This window comes from Hypanus sabinus, chromosome 4, assembly GCF_030144855.1.
Source record: "Hypanus sabinus isolate sHypSab1 chromosome 4, sHypSab1.hap1, whole genome shotgun sequence".
Classification (NCBI taxonomy): domain Eukaryota; kingdom Metazoa; phylum Chordata; class Chondrichthyes; order Myliobatiformes; family Dasyatidae; genus Hypanus; species Hypanus sabinus.
In genome coordinates, this window is record NC_082709.1 from 167,370,878 (window position 1) to 167,395,384 (window position 24,507).

The 24,507-nt window shown below is 41.1% G+C and overlaps 1 protein-coding gene across 1 annotated transcript in view; it reads right to left on the reverse strand.

Moving 5' to 3' along the window:
* The window catches only part of LOC132392188 (uncharacterized), a 90,455-nt gene that overhangs the window by 49,683 nt on the left and 16,265 nt on the right, over positions 1-24,507 (reverse strand). The window contains exon 3 of the mRNA XM_059966033.1: positions 23,980-24,165. Coding sequence (XP_059822016.1) covers positions 23,980-24,165 — 186 coding nt within the window. The remainder of the gene's footprint in view (positions 1-23,979; positions 24,166-24,507) is intronic.

Below are 24,507 nucleotides of genomic sequence, written 5' to 3' on the forward strand. Positions count from 1 at the left end.
TACATATTGCACTGTACTGCTACTGCAAAAAAAAAACAAATTTCTTCTCAGATGTGAGTGATGATAAACCTGATTCTGATATGGGTCTCTGTTGTGGACTGAGAGTGGGAAGGGTCAGGGAAAGGAGAATCTTGAATGGGAAACGCGGAAGGGAGGGGGGAGGGAGTGGGAAGTCCCCACCCTGGCACCCCACACCCCTCCTGCAATGCTCCACCTCCACCATTCCCAACAGCGTTTGCTCCTGCCAGATTTACGAACTCACTCCCTACTCCAAGTTGACAAATATAGTACTGTGCAAAAGTCTTAGGCACCCTAGCTGTATATATGTGCTGATGACTTTTGCACAGTACTGAATATCTAATGATGGGGCCACTGAGTGTACGCTGGTGGACTTCTGCTGCTGTAGCGCACCCACTTCAAGGTTCAATGTGTAGTACGTTAAGGAATGCTCTTCTGCACAACATTGTTGTAACTCATGGTTATTTAAATTACTGTCCCCTTCCTATCAGCTTGAACCACTCGATCCAGTCTTGCAATTCTCCTCTGACCTCTCTCATTAAATAGGTGTTTTACCTACAGAACTGGTTCACACTAGATGTTTTTGTTCTTTGCATCATTTTCTGTAAACTCTGGACACTGTTGCGCATGAAAATGCCAGGAGATCAGCAGTTTCTGAGATACTCAACCCACCCCATCTGGCACCAACAATCAAAGACACTCTGATCACATTTCTTCCATATCCTGATGTCTGGGCTGAATAACACCTGGACCTCTTGACCATGTCTGCATGCTTTCATGCACTGAGTCACAACCACGTGATTGGCTGATTGGATATTTGCATTAACAAGCAAGTGCACGGGTGTACCTAATAAAGTGACCACTGAGAGTATATGAGGGAGAAAGGAATGTGTTGTTATGACCTGGGGGGAAAGTGGTGGGTTGGGAGAAGGAGGCATTGAGTTCTTTGGAGAGCTAATACTAGGATAGAATTGTCAGAATTGTGAGTCTATTTCTATGTGGCAAGTTCTATTTAATCAATCAAGAATATTGTGTACAGTTATAACAGTCATCATTTGCCTTTCTGTTTCATCCAACAGTGCCCACATTACTCTGTACCATGAGGAAATGATGCGTTACTGAATATCCTCTTGTGCCATTTGAGGCCAAGGTTTATTGAATGGCCAATGCCTCTCTAGGTTAATGGTTTGTGAAAGGGAACTTCATTCAGCTTATAAGGAAGAGCAAACAATAATTTAACAGGGCCCCTCTACAGACCATCAGCAAACACATTGTGCCTGTGGTTTTGGTCATGTACAGCTAGGATACCCAGAGCAGACCAGCTGCCCACTGTGTGAATGATCAACATTACACAAGGGGTGAATTGAAATGACACTGACTCAGTCTGTTAAGTACTGAGTCAGCACGTTGAGTTGGCACTAACACTTGTCTGCCCAACCCAGTCATACTGGCACCACTGATCTCCTCCTCAATCCTCTCTCGACGGCCTTGTACACCTGTTGCAGACTGTTCTGCTCAGATCTCTGAGCACTGCTGTGTTACAGCTTAAATGAATCCAAGAGCATGATGCTCAGGATGTCAGAATCTAGATCCTGAGAGGACAGATCTGCTAACGATGAGACACCATGGAATAAAGACTCTTTTTAACCCTTTTGCTTCCACTGGGGACATTTGGGGGAGAGTTTTAAAATAATCGCAACTTGGTTGTCATCAGATCCATGTTACATATACACAAACATCTTTTACAAGCCTATTTAATGCAAATACCTCATTTAACTTAAAAAAGGAAGTTAGGGCCAGGTTATGTCCTTCATGTCATCTGCATTTTAATCTGCAGTGGTAACATTGACACCAGTATTGCTATGGAAACTAGGCACCAAAAAAGAAAGACAGCAGAAAAGGAAGAATTTATTTGGTCCACATTGAGGACCATAAGAGTTCAATGAGATCACCTGTCCTAGATGTCCCACAAAACACAGATTTCACTTCAGTTGCCTCAGGAGGAAATGTTTCAGGAAATCTCCAAAGATGACTTTCTACCATACTCAGCATGTTCTATCAGCCTGAAATCATTGACGTCAGGTTTGGACAGAAGGTAGACCTGGTCCATTAACTAAGGATTGAAAGATAAAATGGTACATCGCTCACGTTCATCTCCATACCTTGCCCCAACTGAGGTTATCTTTCGTACTACAAGAACACGACTTTTCCTCTCAGGTCAGCTTAAGAAGTAGGTTTCATATAAAATGAATACTCAGTGGCCATTTTAGTCGGTACAGGAAGTACCTCATAGAGTGGCCACTGAGTGCATGTTCATGGTCTTCTGCTGCTGCAACCCAACCACTTCAAGGATAGATGTGTTGTGTGTTCAGAGTGGCTCTTTTGCACAACATGGTTGTAACATTTGATTATCTGAGTTACTCTCACCTTCCTGTCAGCGTAAACCAGTCTGGCCGTTCTCCTCTGAACTCTCTCATTAAGAGGGTGCTTTTGCCCACAGAACTGCCACTTACTTAATCTCTTTTGGGTTTTTTTGTACCATTTACTATAAATTCTAGAGACAGTTGTGTGTGAATATCTCAAGAAATCAACAGTTTCTGAGATACTGAAACCACCCCATTTGTCACCAACAATCAAAGTCACTTAGATCATATTACTTCTCCATTCTGATGTTTTGTCTGAACAACAACTGAACCTCTTGACCATATTATGCATTGTGTTGCTGTCACACGATTAGCTGATTAGATATTTGCATTAACAAGCAGGTGTACAGGGGAACAAAATAAAGAGCCACTATGTTTTATTGTGTACGAGAACTGTTGGGCATTGAATTCACCTAATGCAACAGTGACTTTCTCTTATGCACCAATAAGCAACCCCTCTCATTTAGTCTTTGAGTTTATACTATTGCATCCATTTATTATTGGTGTAAACTGACATTCCTGGATATGTGGAGACACAAGAGACAGCAGATACTACAATCTGGAATAAGAAACAAGCTGCCAAAATAACCCCATGGGTTGAGTCGCATCTGTAAGAGTAAAAGAAGATCGACAATTCCTTCCTCTGCACCTCACCCAGATGCTGCTCACTGCTAAGTTCTTCAATGTTTGTTTTATGCTTGGATTTATGATCTCAAAACAAAATGATACGAGTGCTTAGAATTTTAAAAAGATGCTTAGAATTTAAAAACAAGACAAGGGGAAGAATTTTAACAAAGAACATATTTAGTTTGTCTGAGCCACAATTCGACTTCTAGTCTGCATTCTGTTTTTCCAACAGATGATTTGTTGTCTTTAAAATGTTTTTAGATACACAAGGATTGTAAATGGAAGTCTTTTAATTCCTGGTTAGATGTAGTCCTGTTCTTGTCTATATTGAAAATAATATTTGTATAGTGAACATTGTTCAAAATTTTGTATTGTCTTTTGCCTCTAACTCATTTTTATGTGAACTATATACAAGAGGCAGAATGATCATGGTAAACTGCATCACTGGGACTCTCAAAGCTCTGTCATAAGATGAATTTGCCAGATTAACAGTTTTAGGGATGTGCCCCCAGCCTCCTTAAAGAAATGCAGAAACCTGACTGACTGCTGATATTATTGAGCCTTGAAGCCATGCTTTGAGAGTACACAGAAGCAACAGGCCACAGCACAAGTTTCCCATCTATCTGCCCTGTTGTCCATCAGCTGCCTCATCTGTGGAAAAATCTACAGTTCCCATGTTGGCTTCATTAGTCATTACAGAACCCACAAAACCAGAAAGTAAGCCGCCCTCGAGCCTAGGGAACTTGCTCAGAAGACAAAGCAATTTGAATATAGTTTATTCTGCCTTGTTGTTTCAAATAAGTTATCTTTCCAACAACTGGAAAGGCTTTAAAGTACTTTGTAGAAGAAATTAGAAACTTGCTTTTATATAGTACCTTTTCCTTCCTTTCAATGTTTCAAAACACTTCACAGCCAATCCACTACATTATCAACCGTTAGTACAAGTTCCAAGAAACATGTGGCCAGTTGGGACTGCAATCAACGCATGCTGTGGAGAAGTATTTTGCAAGGTAAATTTTGACTTTGAATGAATTAGAGCCTGCACTCGGATATATTTTTTAAATTTTTGCTTCCTCATGTTGAATGTTAAGTCATTTAAAACAGAAACCTAGGCATCCAATATTCCTCCGAGATTTGCAAACTCCATAATGCCTCCTTTTCATTGCATTAGTGATTCTTTGACTGAGAAAAGTGCAGCGATGGCTTTGAGTAAGAAGCAAAGTTGCACAATGGTGGTTCACTATTATTATAGGGTCAAAGGTTACATTCTCCAACTGTTAAGCTTGCAAACAATTGTTATAACTTTTTTTAATGGACCAATGGTACTACAAAGTAAAATAGACAGGAGCATACCTGCAGGATGCCAGTAAGTGCACATATTTACTGTCAGACAGAGATTTATAGCACCCTACAAAATGGTTCCACTTTGAATTCTCCATTGATTAGTCTTTAAAGCAGGCATTTCCAACCTTTTTTATGCCATGTACCATTATCACAGAGCAAGGGGGTCTGTGAACTCCAGGTTGGGAAACCCTGCTTTAGAGGGTGTTACGTGATGAAATTCCACTATCTGTGAAGCATCTACTGTATAATTGTTTTTCAAAAAGGTGTTGTGCCCATCCAAATTCAAGTGGAACGATTGGGTGTTGACACTCCAGAAAATTGTCCGGCTTGAATCATTTGCCCATGTATTTCTATGGGCAAGTTTTGTGTTTTTGCTGAACAGGTGTTATGGAAATCAGAATGTCAGTCTGTAGTGTTCAACCACAGATGCTGAGTTTCTGTAGATTTTTGCTTCCATTTTAAATCCAGCATCAATAGCATTCATTCTTCTAATGTTAGTGGGACCTTATATTACTCCTCAGTTTTGGTTTGACAACATTGTCTCTCACTTTTACCATCTGACACTGCTTAAAAATAATCAAATAAAAACCTCTGGTTTGAAATAGACACTTCATTAAAATTCAAAATCAACAGCCTGTTACATGTCACTCACAGGGGACAGGATAGCAAGCAATAATGAGTCAGTTTGATCTTGGGAGGCAGATGGGCCATAACGTCATAGAATAATACAACTTGGAGACAGGCCATTCAGTCCATGCTGATCAAGATTCCCATCTAAGCTAGTCATATATACATTTGTTTGCCCCACATCCCTCTAAAACTTTCCAATCCATGTCCCAAGTGCCTTTTGAAAGGCATTAAAAACAAAAGTTTGTACATTCCATAGGGAGTTCCATATCTTTACCATAGAGAAATATTTCCCTGAAAAAAATATTAAGGGAATATTAATTTAGGGTTATTGAAGAGGGAGGGAGGACAGAATTTAGAAACTGATATACAGAGCAGGTTACCAGAGTGAGTGTTTGAAATGTTCAGCAGTTCACTATCCAAGTTTGAGTAAAATTGTGAAACAAATCGTTGAAGACATTGTGGGTTAAATGTTATTTGATTATTTCATAGAGGAGAATGGTGGGGAAGAATTAAGTGATTTTATTTCTTACATCCTTCACATACATGAGGAGTGAAAATCTTTACATTACATCTCCATCTAAATGTGCAATGTACAATCATAGTAATTTGTAATAAATAATATGTACAGGATAGTCAATATGGCATAGAAATACAATTGTATCAGTGTGAATTAATCAGTCTGCTGGCCTGTTGGTCCTGGCATTTATTCTATGCTACCATTTCCCAGATGGTGGCAGCTAGAACAGTTTGTGGTTAGGGTGATTTGGGTCTCCAATGATTTTTTTATGTGCCTGTCTCTGTAAATGTCCCGAATAATAGGAAGTTCACATCCACACCACTCTCTGCGATTGAGGGAAGTACAGCTCCCATACTAGGCAGTGTTGCAACCAGTCAGGATACTCTCAATTGTGCCCCTGTAGAAAGTACTTAGGATTTTGGGACTCATGCCAAACTTCTTCAAGCGTTTGAGGTGTAAGTGGCATTAGTGTGCTTTTTTCATCATACACCCGGTACATACAGACCACGTGAGATCATCAATGATGTGTATGCTGAGGAACTTAAAGCTATTCACCCTCTCAACCCCAGGTCCATTGATGTCAATAGAGGCTAGTATGTCTCCATTCCTCCTGGCGTCCACAACCAGCTCCTTTGTTCTGCGACATTGAGGGAGGGTTTGTTTTCTTGACACCATTCTGTCAGGGTGATGACTTCTTCTCTGTAGACTTTGCTCCTTGTGTCAGGATTTCACCACTGAGTTTGGGACTTGTAAAGATGTTGTTTACATTTGTTTCTTGATGGTGAGGAGGATTGTTGAAGTTGAGTTGCAGTGATTTGGGTGGGACAAAGAGGTTGCAATTCGATGAAGGTACCAAGAGAAAGCTATATGTTGTGATCTTAGCACATTTGCACTTTAAAAATAAAAAATTATCTTCATTTGTCACAAGTACATCAAAATGTACAGAAAGAAACTTGAAAATCATGAATATGTTCTGGAGGCACCCCACAGGTGTTGGCACGTTTTCTGTGTCAACGTGGCATGCCCACAACTTACTAATCCAAACCCATATGACTTTGGCACCAGGAAACACACATGGTCGTGGGGAGAACATACAAAGTCCTGTAGACAGCAGTGGGAATTGAACGCTGATTACCGATTGCTGGCACTATAATGGTGTTATGCTTGCCAGAACACATAGTGCAAATACAAAAAAAAAGAAAAAACCAAAATATAATAATCAATAAATCAGTAATAAATGTTGAGAACAGAAGTTGCAGGTCCTTGAAAGTGAGTCCATAGGTCGTAGAATCAGTTCAGTGTTGGGATGAGTGAAGTTATCCATGCTGGTTCGGGAGCCTGATGGTTGAAGGGTAATAACTGCTCCTGGGGTAAATGGCTCTTGTACCTCCTACCTAATGGCACTTAACAGTTGTTGTTTATACTAACAAGAAGAACGATCAAACAAAATGTTATTCCTATCATTTTGAACATTTTGTGTGTATGACTACCACCCAGACCACAGTTTGGTAGTTCACTTTATTAAATCCTTTTATGTAACGGAGTCCACTGACAGTCAAACGATAGAGCTGCTAATGAGGCACAGGCAATGTAAGACAATTATTTCTGGTTCATTCAATGCACCCACGTTTCATTATCATATGGCTAAGATGATCATGCTAAAATGGCTTCCAATGTAATTTCTGAGTCATCCACACATCAACCTGGCTGGCAAAAGTAACTTATTAGCTTTGAGTGGGAAATAGCAAGATTTGGAATCTCAGATTAACAAAGAAAAAAAACACTCGTGTTACACAAGAGTGGTGAAGAATTATGGAACAGGATCATAGATTCATAGAGCACTCCAATACACACATCGGCCTATAGGCCTTTGTAGTCTATGCCCACTTTGTCTTTTACCTATTCTCATCCACCTGCATCTAGACCATAGCCCTCCATACCTCTCCCATCCACGTACCTATCCAAACTTCACTTAAATGTTAAAATTGAACTCGTATCTAGCGCTTTGTTGGTAGCTCGTCCCACGCTTACACCACCCTCCAAATGGAGAAGTCCCCTCCCCTTAGATTCCCCTTAAACATTTCACCTACCATCCATAACCCATGAACTCTAGTTATAGTCTTATCCAACCTCAATGGAAAAAGCCTGCAGGCATTTACCTTCTCCATACCCCTCATAATTTTATACACCTCTGTCAAATCTCCCCTCATTCTGTGGTGCTCTAGAGAATTAAGTCCTAATCTATTCAACCTTTCCCTATAATTTAGATCCTTAAGTTCCAGCAACATCATAGATCATAGAACATTACAGCACAATACAGTACCACCAGCCCACAATGTTGTGCTGAGCTTTTAACCTTCCATAAGATCAATCTGACACCTCCCTCCCCAAAGAGCCCTCCATTTTCCTGTCATCTGTGTGCCTAAGAGTCTTTTAAATATCCCTAATGTATCTGCCTCTACCACTAGGGCATGTTCTACGTACCCACCACTCTGTGTAAAAAACTTACCACTAACATATGCCCTATATTTTCTTCCAATCACCTTAAAATGATGCCCCCTCATATTAGCAATTTCTGCCCTGGGAGAAGGTCTCTGGCTGTCCACTTGACCTATGCCTTGTATTTTTTCTCTATACTCTTTCAAGCTTATTGATATGTAGATGACCATAGCTGTACACAATACTTCAAATTCGGCCTCACCAATGTCTTATACAACTTCAACATAGCATCCCAACGCTTGTACTCTGACGAGAAAATCTGCAGATTCTGGAAATCCAAAGCAACACATACAAAATGCTGGAGGAACTCAGCAGGCCAGGCAGCATCTATGGAAAAAAGTAACCAGTTGACGCTTCAGGCCAAGACCCTTCATCAGGACAATTTGTCCTATTTCCACCTAGCAGGACATGTCCAAGTGAGGGGTCTCAGCCTGAAATGGCAACTGTTCACTCTTTTTCATAGATGCTGCCTGGCCTGCTAAGTTTCTCCAGCATCCTGTGTATCCTGTACTCAATGCCCTAACTTATGAAGGACAATGTGCCAAGTGCTATCTTTACAAGCTTTTCTACCTGAGATGCCACTTCCAAGCAACTATACATCTGTATTCCCAGGTCCCTTATTTATGAAACATTATCATTCATAGTTGCTAACTACATACTAGCTAAAGATGCAATGACTACATGTCACTCCAGAGCAGAATGTGGCAATGGAGCCAATTGTGTTCCAGTGGATAAGGTCCAAGTAGTACAATTAATCCAACTCACGGATCTGAGTCAATTTGCCGTTAAATAAGAATCCTCTGATCTTGCATGAGAGCAGGAAATGCAGGTCCTCGAATGCAACTTTGATAGAAAGCACTTTGGAAAAGGTATCAGACTTTCCAAGCTACTTGAGTGAGGAAGAACATTGTCAGTCGTTCAGAACAAAGCAGTGAAGGTATTATTATGACTGGAAATAAAAAATATAAGCGCAAAAGCAGAACCTCTCATTTGAGACTATTGATTAAAAAAATGGACACCAGTTTTATTCTGATATGGGAAGAACCCAGAACAGTGCTATTATTGTAGTGACCATTACTCTCATAATGTGTAATGTCCGGCTAAGCGGAAGTAGAACAAATTGTGTGGAAAACTGTTATTTCAGAAGAACCAGTTGTTCATCAAATTTGCTGGTTTAAAACTCACCAAGCAATGTAGTATGTGTTGAAGTCAATGCAATAAACAGTGTCAATTTTGACAACTGTTAAGTACTCAATAGACAATAGACAATAGGTGCAGAAGTAGACCATTCGGCCCCTCGAGTCTGCACCGCCATTCTGAGATCATGGCTGATCATTCACTATCAAAACCCAGTCCCTGCCTTGTCCCCATATCTCTTGATTCCCCTATCCATCAGATATCTATCTAGCTCCTTCTTGAAAGCATCCAAAGAATTGGCCTCCACCGTCTTCCGAGGCAGTGCATTCCACACCTCAACAACTCTCTGGGAGAAGGAGTTTTTCCTCAACTCTGTTTTAAATAACTGACCTCTTATTCTCAATCCATGCCCTCTGGTACTGGACTCTCCCAACATCTGGAACATATTTCCTGCCTCAATCCTATCAAATCCTTTAATTATCTTAAATGTTTCAATCAGATCCCCTCTCAATCTCCTCAATTCCAGTGTGTACAAGCCCAATCTCTCCAATCTCTCTGCATAAGACAGCCCTGCCATCCCAGGAATCAACCTAGTGAATCTACGCTGCACTTCCTCAATTGCCAGGATGTCCTTCCTTAAACCTGGAGACCAAAACTGTACACAATATTCCAGGTGTGGTCTCACCAGGGCCCTATACAAATGCAAAAGGACATCCTTGCTCTTGTACTCAATTCCCCTTGTAACAAAGGCCAACATTCCATTTGCCCTCTTCACTGACTGTTGCACTTGCTCATTCACCTTCATTGACTGATGAACTAAGACTCCTAGGTCTCTTTGCATTTCTCCCTTACCTAATTCTACACCGTTCAGACAATACTCTGCCCTCTTGTTCCTGCTTCCAAAGTGGATAACTTCACATTTTTTCACATTGAATGACATCTGCCAAGTATCTGCCCACTCACCCAGCCTATCCAAGTCTCCCTGTATTCTCCTAACATCCTCTTCGCATGTCACACTGCCACCCAGTTTAGTATCGTCAGCAAACTTGCTGATATAGTTTTCAATGCCCTCATCTAAATCGTTGACATAAATCGTAAAGAGCTGTGGTCCCAATACAGAGCCCTGTGGTACCCCACTAGTCACCTCTAGCCAGTCCGAGAAACACTTATTCACTGCTACCCTTTGCTTTCTATCTGCCAACCAGTTTTCTATCCATGTTGAAACCCTGCCCCCAATGCCATGAGCTCTGATTTTACTCACCAGTCTCCTATGTGGCACCTTATCGAATGCCTTCTGAAAATCTAGGTACACTACATCCACTGGCTTATCCTCGTCTAACATCCTTGTTACACCCTCAAAAAACTCCAACAGATTAGTCAAGCATGATTTGCCCTTGGTAAATCCATGCTGGCTCGGCCTAATCCTATTACTGCCATCAAGATATGCCACTATTTCGACTTAATAATGGACTCAAGCATCTTCCCCACGACTGACGTTAGGCTCCTTTTTCTCCTTCCCTCCCTTCTTGAAAAGTGGGATAACATTAGCCACTCTCCAATCTTCAGGAACTGATCCTGAATCTAAGGAACATTGGAAAATGATTACCAATGCATCCGCAATTTCCTGAGCCACATCTTTTAGAACCCTTGGATGCAGACCATCTGGACCCGGGGATTTATTAGCCTTCAGTCCTATCAGTCTACTCATCACAGTTTCTTTCCTAATGTCAATCTGTTTCAATTCCTCTGATATCTTATGACCCTGGCCCATCCATACATCTGGGAGATTGCTTGTGTCCCCCCTGGTGAAGACAGATCTAAAGTACGCATTAAATTCTGTTGCCATTTCCCTGTTTCCCATAACAATTTCTCCCAATTCATTCTTCAAGGGGCCAACATTGTTCTTAACTATCTTCTTTCTCTTCACATAGCTAAAAAAGCTTTAGCTATCCCCTTTTATATTCCTGGCTAGACTGAGCTCATACCTGATTCTTTCTCTCCGTATTGCTTTTTTAGTTAAGATCTGCTGTTCCTTAAAACTTTCCCAATCATCTGTATTCCCACCCATCTTAGCCCTGTCATACTTCTTTTTCTTTAATGCTATACAATCTCTGACTTCCTTTGTCAACCACTGTGGCCCCTTCCCCCTCTTTGAATCCTTCCTTCTCATTGGAATGAACTGCCTTTGCATCTTCTGTATTATCCCCAAGAATATCTGCCTCTGCTGATCCAGTGTCTTTCCTCCCAGGGTATCCGCCCATTTAACTTTGGCCAGCTCTCCCCTCATGGCTCCGTAGTCTCCTTTATTAAATTGCAACACTGACACCTCTGTTCTGCCCTTATTTGCCCTACTCACTTGTTATTCATCCATGATCATCCATGCACAAAGGCGAATATTTGCATCCTACAAGTTAATCTTCCTGGTTAATAAATGTGCAAGCACCAACATGATAAGTGAACAAACATCTTTTTTGTTGTCTTTCTCCTAGTCAGTAAACAGTTCTCAGGAAATTTTCTTACAATCATACTAAAGCCTTTGACAGTTCCAGGAAAGTTTTCATCACCAATGGCCTTCTGTGTAATTCCAAATCACTGTAAAATTATTGTAACTTTAAACAATGTCAGCTATTCACATTAACACACATAAAATTATAGAGGAACTCAGCAGGTCAAGCAGCATCTCTGGCAAGGAATAAACAGTTGACATTTCCGGCCAAGGCCCTTCATCATCTCGGCCTGAAACGTTTATTCCTCTCCACAGATGACGTCTGACTTTCTGATTTCCTCCAGCATTTTGTGATGTTACTCTGAATTTTTAGAATCTGCAGAATCTCTGCTCTTCATGTTTAGCTATTCATATTGTAGATATCACAATTCAATGTCTACAAATGAAGCTATTCATCTCAAAGAATGTGAGTCACAGCAAATGAATTCCTGATCAATGTGTATTACATGTGTGAACTTAAGGTCACAATACAACATTAAATCTTTAAGATTTGCACAGTTTATAATAAAATTACTATTTTAGCAATCTTGTGCTATATCTTATCATACCATAGAGTCATAGTCATAGAAAAGTACAGCAGTGAAACAGGCCTTTTGGCTCATCGACACCAGGCCAAACCATTTAAACTGCCTACTCCCATCAACCTACACCGAACGTTAGGCCTCCAAATCCCCACCATCCACACACCTATCCAAATTTCTCTCAAACATTCAAATGGAGCTTGCATGCACCACTTGTGCTGGCAGCTCATTCCACACTCTCACGACCCTCTGAGAGAAGAGGTCTCCTCTCATGTTCCCCTTAAACTTTTCACCTTTCACCCTTAACACATGACTTCTAGTTGCAGCTACCCCAACTTCGGTGGAACAAACCGCTCACATTCACCCGATCTACAGCCCTCATAATTTTGTATATCTGTATCAAATCTCCACTCAATTTTCTACGTTCCAAGGAGTAAAGTCCAAACCTATTCAATCTTTTATTTTAACTCTATATAGACATAATGTTACATGTTAAATTAATAGGCATCCGTTACTCTCGAGAGACCATGGATTTGTGCCTTGGGAAGTTTCCAGTGCACAGGCCTGGGCAGGGTTGTATGCAAGACCGGCAGCTGCCCATGCTGCAAGTCTCTCCTCTCCACGCCATCGATGTTGTTCGAGGGCAAGGGCCCATACAACTTGGCACTGGTGTCATCGCAGAGCAATGTGTGGTTAAGTGCCTTGCTCAAGGACATAACACGCTGCCTTAGCTATGGCTCGAACTAGCGACTTTCAGATCACTGGACTAACACCTTAACGACTTGGCCACATGCAACTAATCATGATCATGCTATATACTATATGATAGACTTGACTGAGAGTATGACAAAGCATAAAATATCACAAGTGCGCACACAAGGAGATATATGAAATGCATTACATTTTGGGAGTGTAGCATGCAATGAAGCACAAAAACCATATTGCAAGTAAACATCTCTATATGATACAGTGCCATCTGAAGTCAATGCCACATGAGCTTTGATGATCATAGTTTTGCTCAGTTCATAAATTGTCATAAAAAAAGATACACAAAATGCTGGAGGTAGCTCAGCATGTCATGCCGCACCTATGGAGAAAAATGAAGAGTCAATGTCTCAGGCAGGGACACTTCATCTGGACACTGTCTGACTCACTGAGTCCCTCCAGCACCTTGTGTGCATTACTCTATTTTTACAGCATCTGCAGAATCTCCTGTGCTTTTGGAAAAAAAAGTTATCATCTACAACACACACCATCTACAGTTGGTGAATCTAGAACAGATAATCTCAAAATTGAGGAAGAAATTGAGAAGCCTTAGTTGACGCAATAGTGAATCTTAGGTAAGAACTAGGGATTAGTTACTGCACAAGCAGAAACTTTCAAACCCAAGAGGCTCCGTTATGAAAATATTAAGATTCAAAGGAGAAATGTTTAATTAAGTCATGTGAGGATATAATAAATGAGAATATAATGTTGTTATTGATATGTTATATTTAGATTGCTGAATTATAGAATCATACAGCATGTTGTCTGGGCAAAGGGAATTAAAGATCACAACACAACATGGACACAGAACTCTTAGCCCACCATGTTCATGCTGCTCATCGCATCTAATCACAAATCCTGGACCAATTCATTTCTCAGAAAACCGTCTGCATTTTCTCTTTAGGATGGTGTTTAGTGCTGGCATGCCCAATATGTTGGGTGCAGTAACAGAGAAAGCAACTGTAGCTTTATATTGCATAGTAATGAGTATACCACAGAGGTAGTAAAAAGGGGATTATTTTTTAAACTAAAAGGTACCCACTCTTGCAGCTGAATACCTTGCAGTATTCACAGGTCATGTTGCAGAAGGTCTGGAAGCAGAATTATGAACTTCAAAATGGTCCAATCAAGTAAACCATCTGCATTTGGCAAATGGCTTTCTCATGGAAATCTGCGGAGCTGTTTGTGTAAATGTTGCACTCTGCAATGGGATTTCAGATCACAATAATTACCCAGAAACCCCTTACACCTCTCCATCCATCTCCAGAATGATAGTATATGATTTGGAAATCTGACTATAGCAGATTACAGCAGGAAGGCAAACTGGCATTCTTTTTGAAAGGACTATAATATAAAAGCAAGCATATAATCATGAGTCTTTATCAGACTACATTTGGAGTATTATGAGCAGTTTGAGCCCCATGTCTAAGGAAGGATATGCTGGCAGTAGAGAGGAGGAGATTTACAAGAAAGATCCCAAGAATAAAAGGGTTAATGTATCAGAAGCATTTGATGGCTTTGGGCCTGTACTTGCTGGAATTAACAAAAATGGGGGTGGGGGGGGATCTCATTGAAAACTATCATATGGATAGAGTGGACGTGAGGAGGATGTTTTGAACAGTGGAAAAGTCTAGGACCAGAGATCACAGCCTCAGAATACAAGAGCGTCCCTTTAGAACAGAGATAAGAAGGAATTTCTTTTAGCCAGGTACATCTGTGGAATTCATTGCCACAGACAGCTATGGTGGCCAAGTCATTTGGTATACTTAAAGTGGAGATCGATGGGTTCCTGATTAATAATGGGGTCAAAGTTTATGGGGAGAACCAGGAGAATGGGGTTGAGAGGGATAATTAAGACATGGTGGAATGCTAGAGCAGACTCAATGGGCCAGATGACTTAATTATGCTCCTATGTCTTATGGTCCTATGGTTCATTCGTGTACTGCCTGCCTGTAAAGGACAGCCTATAAGCTCTTAAAAACTTGCAAACCAAAATGGTCAAGTGCAGAAACACAGGTTAAATGCACAGCTCCACTTGGCTCTTATCATGTTTGGCCCTTACAGCCATCTCTTCCACTCAGTCTACCCCTTTCACACACTGTGATCTGGATTAAGCTGCAGGCTTTGATGCTTATGTGCTCTTTCATCACAACTCATTTCCAATTATATCACCTTTTTGACTGACTTGAAACAAAGCACTACTTAAAACTAAACACATGCATTTACGTGGGGAATGACGGAGGTGAAGATCATAGCATCTTTTAAGGAAACGATGGATAACTCTCCACAGCATAGGAAGGTGGGACTATAGGAAAGCACAGGGAGTCTTGCCTATTTTGGAATGCTGTAACAGCCCAGTCACAGTGTGTCCAGTGGCATCCCTCTGTGCTGTAAACTTGGACCTTCCTTCTGACTCTAATGTGAAACATAAATATTTTGAAAGCACAGTTACTCTGCTTACTTCAGCATTTGAAGGTACAAGTGCCTAAGAAAACTGGGTTGGGTCCTCCATCCTAATGCCTGGCTGCCACCCCTATTGTAGATACAATGTCTACTACTTGGGTAACATCAATTATTTGGACCCCCACCAAATTCATTAGGCAGACACCACTCTTTGATCATTAGTGCTTTGGGCTTACCAGACCTTCTACACCATAATGGAATTCATTTCATTCTCCCCACAGATGAATGATACACAAACCCTTGCTGATAGTGTGTTTCACATCTATATCCTTTGGCAAATGGGAAATATTTTGCTCACGGCATCCGTCCCATTAAAGAGCAGATCTGAGAAACTTAACTGGGGTTCCAGAGTCAATCTTTTGACGGGAAGCAGGAATAATGTGAAAGAAACAGTAACAAAACACATGCTAAGGACTGCTGCTCTCATGTTGGTTGGGAATGTGGGTAAACAATCTTCCAATACTGCCGGGAGCCCCAGAGTAAGCGGAGACACAGGTATCTCTAGTTGCCTCCTGCCACTCTGTAGTTTGTCTGCACTGAGATGTTTCAGCCACTCCAGACTGCTGAATAGTAGAGGCTGCTCACTAATCAGAGTTTGGGGTGTGGGAATTATAATTCCAAAAGTGCAGAGAGAAGCCTGTTTCACCAGAGAAGATGCCAGCTCAGACACCAGCATGGTAGTCCACAGATCTGGCAGAAGATAAATGTCAAAAACTTTCCTCATCACTTTATATTCACTAACTTCCCTCAACCCTTCCATTTGCCCCAAAACATTGACTGTCCATTTCTCTCCATGGATATTGTCTCACCCACTGTTTCCCCAGCAGTTTGTGTTTTTTTTTGCTCCAGATTTTAGCATCCATAATCTCTAGTTTGTCCACCAATTACAATTACATTTCCATCTAAGATTTTCACAGGAGTATTACTATTTGACATGAAAAATTAATTGGACAGGTGATCAAAGAAGTAGGTACTTAAGATAGTAGAGTGGAGAAGATTTTTAGGGAGGGAATTCCATAAACTTGGATCTTAGCATAATAATTAATTTATTTATTGATTGATTTATCCAGTATCTGTTGGTCAGTGGGTCACACAATCCAGCTATTCTACACCAGTGCCTTTGCTATCCAACCTCAATCAGAAGTCCCAATACAATCGCTTGAGTACTTGTTCTCACACAGCGAGTGCTGCATTGTTGGAAAGGTCACCTCTCAATTGTGGGACCTAACCAATACAACTCTACAAGGAGGATACAACGCATCTCCTGCACTATTTGAGGAAGAGCACTTTGGTGCCCTTGTAATATATGACCAGAACTTACAATCTGATCATTATAGGGTAAGATAAGTAGGTTCCATACTATGCTAAAAGTACCTACTGTATATTATACTACATAACCTAAAGACAAGGAAAAGAATTAGGCCACTCGGCCCATCGAGTCTGCTCTACCATTCCATCATGGCTGATCCATTTTTATTTTCAAATCTATTCCCCTACCTTCTCTCATAATCTTTGACACCCTGATTAATTAATAATATGTCAACCTCTGCTTTAAATTTTCCCAGAAACTTGGCCTCCACAGCAGAACCTGTAAATGAATTCCACCGATTCACCACCTCAGGGCTAAAAAAATCCCTTCTCATCTTTGTTCCAAATGGACACCCCTCTATTCTAAGGCTGTACTCTCTACTCTAAGACTCACCATCTATAGGAAACTTCATCTCCACTTCCATTCTGTCTAGGTCTTTCAATATTCAATAGGTTTCAATGAGAGCCCTCCTCATTCTTCTAAACTCCAGCTAGTTCAGGCCCAAATACATCAAATGGTCCTCATACATGAACCCTTTCATTCCCAAATTCATTCTTGAGAACCTCCTCTGGACCCTCTCCAATGCCAACACATCTTTTCTTAGCAAACGGGACAAAACTGCTCACAATACTCAATGTAGTCTGACCAATGCTTGTAAAGCTTCAGCATTACATCCTTGTTTTTATATTCTAGTGGTCTCCAAATGAATGCTAACGTTGCATATGCCACTAATGAAACCTGCAAGTTAACCTTTAGGAAATCCTGCACAAGGACTCTCAAGTCCCTTTACACCTCTGATTTTTGAATTTTCTCCCCATATAGAAAATAGTCTATGCCTTTATTCCTTCTACTAAAGTACATGATCATAGACTTCCCTACACTATATTCCATTTGCTAATTCTTTGCCCATTTACCCAATCTGTCCAAGTCCTTCTGCAGTCTCACTTGCCCCTCCACCTATCTTTGTATAATCTGCAAACTTGACCACAAAACTATCGATTCCATCATCCACATCCTTGACACGTAAAGAGAAAGGAAGCGGTGCCAGTACTGACGACTGCGGAACAGCACTAGTCACTGGCATACAAACACAAAAGGCCCTCAAGGGCTCTTGTTAAGCAGCTTTGCAAGGCCCTTCTGAAAATCTAAGTAAACAACATCCACTGGCTCTCCTTTTTCTATCTTGTCTGCTATTTCCTTATATTTGTCAGGCATGATTTCCCCTTAAGGAAACCATGCTGATTTTGGCCTACTTTATCATGCGTCTTCACGTACCCTGAAACCTCATCCTTAATAATGGACTCCAACATCTTCACAACCACTGAAGTCAGGCTGACTGGCCTATAATCTCCTTTCTTCTTAGAGTTGATCAATCTAATCGAATAAAAGATCAGCACAACATTGTGGGCTCAAGGGCCGGAACTGAGTAGTACTGTTCTACATTTTATGTTCCAAGGCAAAACCAAACCCACTGGGAAATTCAATATAATAATTTGTCTTAGAAAAGTTTTAACATTTTGTTTACAAGCAACTCTTTGCTTTTGTGTCTGTAAGTCAGAATGTGAAATGCACTTATTTTGTTGGCGCATTGAAAAACAAACTGGCAGGCTTATTATTAACAAATGCACTGAGATATAGTGAAAAGCTTTTGCTTGCATGTAATCCCAACAGATTATTCCATACGAAAGGGTAAAAATGCAGAATTACTCTGTAACAATTACAGAGAAAGTGCAGTGCAGTTAGGAAAACAGCGTTTTTCATGACAAGGTAGATTGAGAGATCAGAAATGTATCTTTATCATATAAGCAGTCTGTTGAAGAGTTTCCTACCAATGGGATAGGAATTGTCCTTGAGTTTAGTGTTATATTTTGTCAGCCTTTTGTATCTTCTGTCCAATAGGAGATACACAATGAGTGGAGTTCCATCGGTTTAACAGAAAAATGGGTTACATGCCATCAGTTCATAGATATGTTTGGAAACTGAGAAAGTGAGAATCCAATGAATTCTGAGATTGGGATTGGCAGCAACAGTTGTATAACACTATGGAATCTGCTTGTGAATTGAAAGGGTTTCCACTTCTGTTGTAAATCTGGCCAAAGGCTGTATTGTAAAAGACAAAAATTTCATCCTGAGCAGTCAACAGTTCAATTACATACATTGAGGCAGAGGCCAGAGTCTTAGAGCTGATCAATGGTGATGGTGATGGAGTTCTTCACTCTAAATATCACCAGGTTTAGAATAAAGAACTTGCCAACATGTGCCATTTCTGTTATCTGGTCTCTGATCTTACTCCTGACTGTAATCTCCTGACTCCAACAATCACTCCTCCAAGGCCCCTCCCTGTAAATATACAACTGACACAACTACATTTACACCTCACCCCCCCCCACCCCCCCGCCCCGCCCCAACACACACACAGGTACAGGTTTCCTATTGAATTTTTCCAAGGCTGTGACCTTTCTGTCCGGTATCTCTCACTGAACTGTCATCAGGTTATCAGGCTCACTCATTCTGCCTGGAACTCAGAAAACTGAACAATGAGCTCCAACCGCAGTAACTCATCTGTTTGTTCTGATGAACAAAATCCCCAAACCTTTCCCCTAAGCATGGGCTGCTGACATTGGATGTCCAGAAGTGGGCATTCTGCAGTTTCCTACTTTTATGCATTGTGTCCAATCAACATTTCCAGTGAAGGGGATTGGGCAGAAGGGGGTGTATGGGGAAGGATATGTTACTGACCTGCAATGTTCTTTCCTGGACTGGACATTTCACAACAACAAGTGGAACATCAGGAAATTACAGAGCTTCCAAGGAACTTTGAACAGCAGAAAAACTTCAGAGCTGAAGAGATGAGCTCAGTTGTTTTGTAAACCCTGGACTATCCTCTGGCTAGAGGGGATTTCAATAAAGCTACTAACTTCATCACCTCTGATTGGTAAACCTACAAGTAACAACCCAGCACCATCCCTGGTTTGATCTGTGGATGATTCAGAATGCTGTTTCCTTTTCCTTCTAAAGTAATTCATCATGCAGGCTTTTATCGAAAAAAACACTTGATGACCAACCTTTGCTCACATTGGGGGTTTTCCCCTTTGCACTGTTTAAAGACCAGTGGTAACCACGGAAAGATGTCTAAGTTGGATTTCCACCAAGCTGGCCCTGATGTTTTGCTAGCTGATCAGAGGAATCTACTCACCAATGCTGTTAACAGATGACGCTGCTGTGACCAAGAAATGGTGATTGACTGTACATACATGCTGTAAGTCATAAACATAAAGAGATGCTGTAGATGTTGTAAATCCAGAGTAACACACACAAAATGCTGGAGGAGGTCAGCAAGTGAAGCAGCATCTATGGAGAGGAATAGAGAGTAGATGTTCTGAGTTGAGACCCTTCACCAGGACACTGAGTATCCTGATGAAAGGCCTCAGTTTGAAACGTCTACTCTATCCCTCTCCATAGACACTGCCTGACCTGCTGAGTTCCTTCCTGTGAGTCAACACTAGGCAAGTAAACAAAGATTCAGTAAACTGCTGAACTACTGTTATATGTTTTCCTTCATTATCTGCAGTGTGTGTGAAGAAAAGTAAGGCAAAAGATACAGGAGAGATAAGAGATCACCAGCCTGGTTGGAGCCTGGACGAGCATGGGAAATACAATCAGGTCCTAGAGAACTGAGGGAGGGCACAGTGAATCTATGGTTACTGGTTTCTGTTACTGGAGAGCGGCATCTTATGGGCTCGTGGAATACTGAATCCTTGATTGATGGTTTGGGGCAAAAAGGGAATCAAGAACTGCAGACAGATTCAAATTGTTTGGGACAGGTGGGGCTTATATCAAGTCTGTAAGATTCATGGAATGAGACTACTGGGTAAATAACTAGCACCTTGGCCTTTGAAGGCAATGTGCAACAATGAGACGTAAAGGACTTACAACAGTGAAATTCCAGCTTTGAGTAACAATACCAGAGGCCAAACATTCTTAAATTTCCCTGGCAACCCTACGAATACTTTGCATTAGGAATGATCATTTGATTTTCTCAATGCAGTAGAAACATACTCACAAATGGAATTACGCAATCAAATTTCTGAAATATGCAAACAACTCAGTAATATTGGTTTTCACTTACAATGGTATTGCACCTATACACAATTAAACCAACTCATAAGTGAGACCATGGTTCCTTGGTTTGTCACTTGAAGACCACAAAAGGTTAAATAAGTGTATCCTGTTGCTATTGCTGAGAATATATTTGATTCTGCATTGGCATACCTCCCTGTGATACACCTGTCTGATGAAACACAACCAGGGCACAACTACAGCAGGACCATTTTAAACTATCAATGGCTCACACAATGTAAAAGTTATGAGCTGTGGTGCTCTGCAGTGAGTACAACTGAAAAAGCAGGACACCATCAGTACTAGGCATAATTATACAATTAACACTTAACACAAAGGAAGATACACCCATGTAGGAGTTGAACTGCTCACCTTCCAATTCAAGAGTCAAAGTTAGAACATAGAACAGTACAGCACAGGAACAAAATTCAAAGTTTAAAGTACACTTATTATCAACATATGTATATATACATTCTACATCCTTGAGATTTGCCTCTTTACAGAACAAGAAACCCAAAAGAGCCCATGAAAAAAAGACCGACAAACACAGAGAGCAAAAAAATCATGCAAACAATGAAAGTAAGCAAATAGCATTTAGAAGCCTGGAGCAGACCCACAGCTTCAGCCTCAGATGATCACATAGTGGAGTGAACATTCTGGAGCTCGAAGACACGAAGCCCAGATCAGCCAGAGCAGGCCACAGCCTCAGCCTCAGTACAGCAATGAGCTAGTAAACATTGCCCCACAGACATGAAGCCTAGAGCTGGGTCTTCAGCCCATCATGTCTGCCCCAAAAAATGATGCCAAAAACAATCAAAGTACCACAACTTGTAATAACTCCCTCCCTAGGCGATGTACAATGAACTTGGATTGTTAGAAACTTATCTTTAAATTGCCTGATATTACATTAATATTTTGACGTTGTGGGTGTGACATTCTTTTCTACATTTGGCCACAATCCCAAGATTCATAGTCAGATTGAAGGAGTCAAATAGATGTTGGCATTCAGTGACCAAGTTGTATTAAGAATAGTTTTTTTTTCAGTAACCACTTCCCTTTGGGCCTTCTTTATGTGATGCCAGAGGAAACCTGCAGCCCACAGTGACATGCTAGTTTTTTTGTGGTTTGAGAGCTAATGTTGTGAAACAAGCAGAAGCACGATGGCTGGCTTGCCTGAAGGATATCTGAATAAGAACAGAATTCCATGAATGCATAGGGATTCTTTCAGAGGAATTTAGTCATCAAATCATACAGAATGAAAAGAAATCATTCAGCCCACTACGTCCACACTGAGAAAATGGGCTCGCACCTGTATTAATCCAAGCTTGTAGCACTTGGTCCATTGTTTTCCATGCCTAGGTGATTAGCATGTTCGTGTATAAACTTTTAGACACTGTTGATGACTCTGCTTCAACCTCTCTCTCTAAGACAGTGTACTTCAGGGACTCGCCACTCTCTGGGTGAAAAATATCCCCTTTGGATCCCCTCTATTCTCCATGTGAAGTCAGTCAATTCAACTTAAGCAAGCCTGGAATTTTTATTGAGTTTTATATGACTCTCGCTCACTGCATTACTCTTCAAATTTTCCTTGCCACAATGACCTTTCCCTGTTTGTACAATCATCTGCTATAATAACCCATCCTGGTGAAATATTTTGAGAGCTGTGCCCAAGCCTCAGAAGGTGTAGCCTGAGACCATTTGACCACTTTAATGGCATTTTCACAGTTCAAAACAATTTAAATAATTAAAAACATGAAATAACCTATAAAGTAGCAAGTTTATTTTTTAAAAATATCCAAAGTGCCATAAATTACAAAAAAAATTAAGTAATGTTATTTTTAAAATATTATTCAATCAAGGTCAGAGACTGCATTTAAATGAATGAAGCTTTCATGTACACGTAACTGTGACAAGTTAGTAGAGCTGCTGCCTCACAGGTCCAGTGACCTGAGTTCAAAACCATCCTCTTGTGCTGTCAGTGTGGAAGCTGCACCTCCTCCATGTTTCTCCAGGCCTCCTGCTATGCTGTGAGGAAATCTGGAAATGCACGGCAGCTGTGGGCAGGATTGAAGTGCACTTGACCCTTCAGCTCAGGATGTGGGTTCTCCACCCCTGTCATTCAGCAGCAGAGCCAGAATTAGATACGCCTATCACATTATTTAATCACAAAGAGGCATACCAGCAGCTCTGCTTCATTAGGAGTTTGAAAAGATTTGGTATATCACCAAAGACTGTTGCAATTTTCTACAGATGTATGTTGGAGAGCACTCTGGTTGCATCACAGCCTAGTAGGGAGGCTACAAGCAGAATCAGTTTTAATATCACCAGCATTTGTCATCGCAGTACAATGCAATACATAATAATAGAGATTAAAACAGTGAATTAGAGTAGGTGTGTATATATACCTATGGAGGCTGGTCCATGACAGAGCTGACTAAGCACAGGGACACGAAGGCCAGCAAAAGTTAGCAGGTGCATCCAGCTCTACCACTGGCACAACCCTCCCACCATCAAGACTACTTCAAGATATGGTGATTCAAGAAGGCAACTTCCATTGTGAAGACCCTCACCACATAGGACGTGCCCTCTTCACAATTCTACCATCAGGGAGAAGGTAAAGGAGCCTGAAGACCCACAGTCAACACTTCAAGTACATTTTCCCTTCTGCCATTAGATTTCCAGGCAGTCCAGAACCCATGAACACCACGTTATTTATCTTTTAGAACTTATAGTATTTTGTATGTCTTGCACTGTAACATCACCACAAAGTAATAAATTGCATGATATATGTCAGCGATAATAAACCTTATTCTTATAACACACACAAAACGCTGGTGAAACACAGCAGGTCAGGACGAAGGGTCTCAGCCCAAAACATCGACAGTGCTTCTCCCCTATAGATGCTGCCTGGCCTGCTGCGTTTCACCAGCATTTTGTGTGTGTTGTTGTTTGAATTTCCAGCACCTGCAGATTTCCTCATGTGAACCTTATTCTTATTCTGATTTTGCCCTGCAATCCAAAGATAACATGCAGTGGGGAAATCAGAGATGAGCTAACTTACATGGAGAGCCTCAATAAAACTATTTGCAAAAGGTACGTACGTTTTGAGCTGGTATTGAGCACCCCAACCTCCATGTTTCTAGAAAGTTGCAGGGCTCCTGAAGCAGGACGATGCCCCGTTTGATGGACTTGGTGTTCCATTGGACCATGAACAGATCCTCAGGCTTCTTAAACAACAGGACCACATCAGGATTGAAAACCCAGCTGTGGTATTTTGTGGGGATAGCCTTAAAAACAAGAGAGACAGAATTATGTGTTGTTGAGCAACAGTCTATTGTAGGAACCTAGTGGTTTGAGCAACATCTGTGGGAGGAAAGGAATAGTCAACATTTTAGGTTAATGCCCTGCCTTAGGACTTTGTTGCTCCACATTTTAGCTTCTGCAGTCTCTTACTGTATGTGTCCAAATGTGATAGTGAGCCTTCTGAAAAGTGTTCAGGAATCAGATACACTATGGGAGAACTGTGGATTGTCTTCTCAGAACACAAAGTCAAGGGCTTGGGCCAGAGGAACTTGAGTGGAGCTGTTTCCACTCCCAGGAAGGTGAGGAACTGCACACGAGAGTGCAGT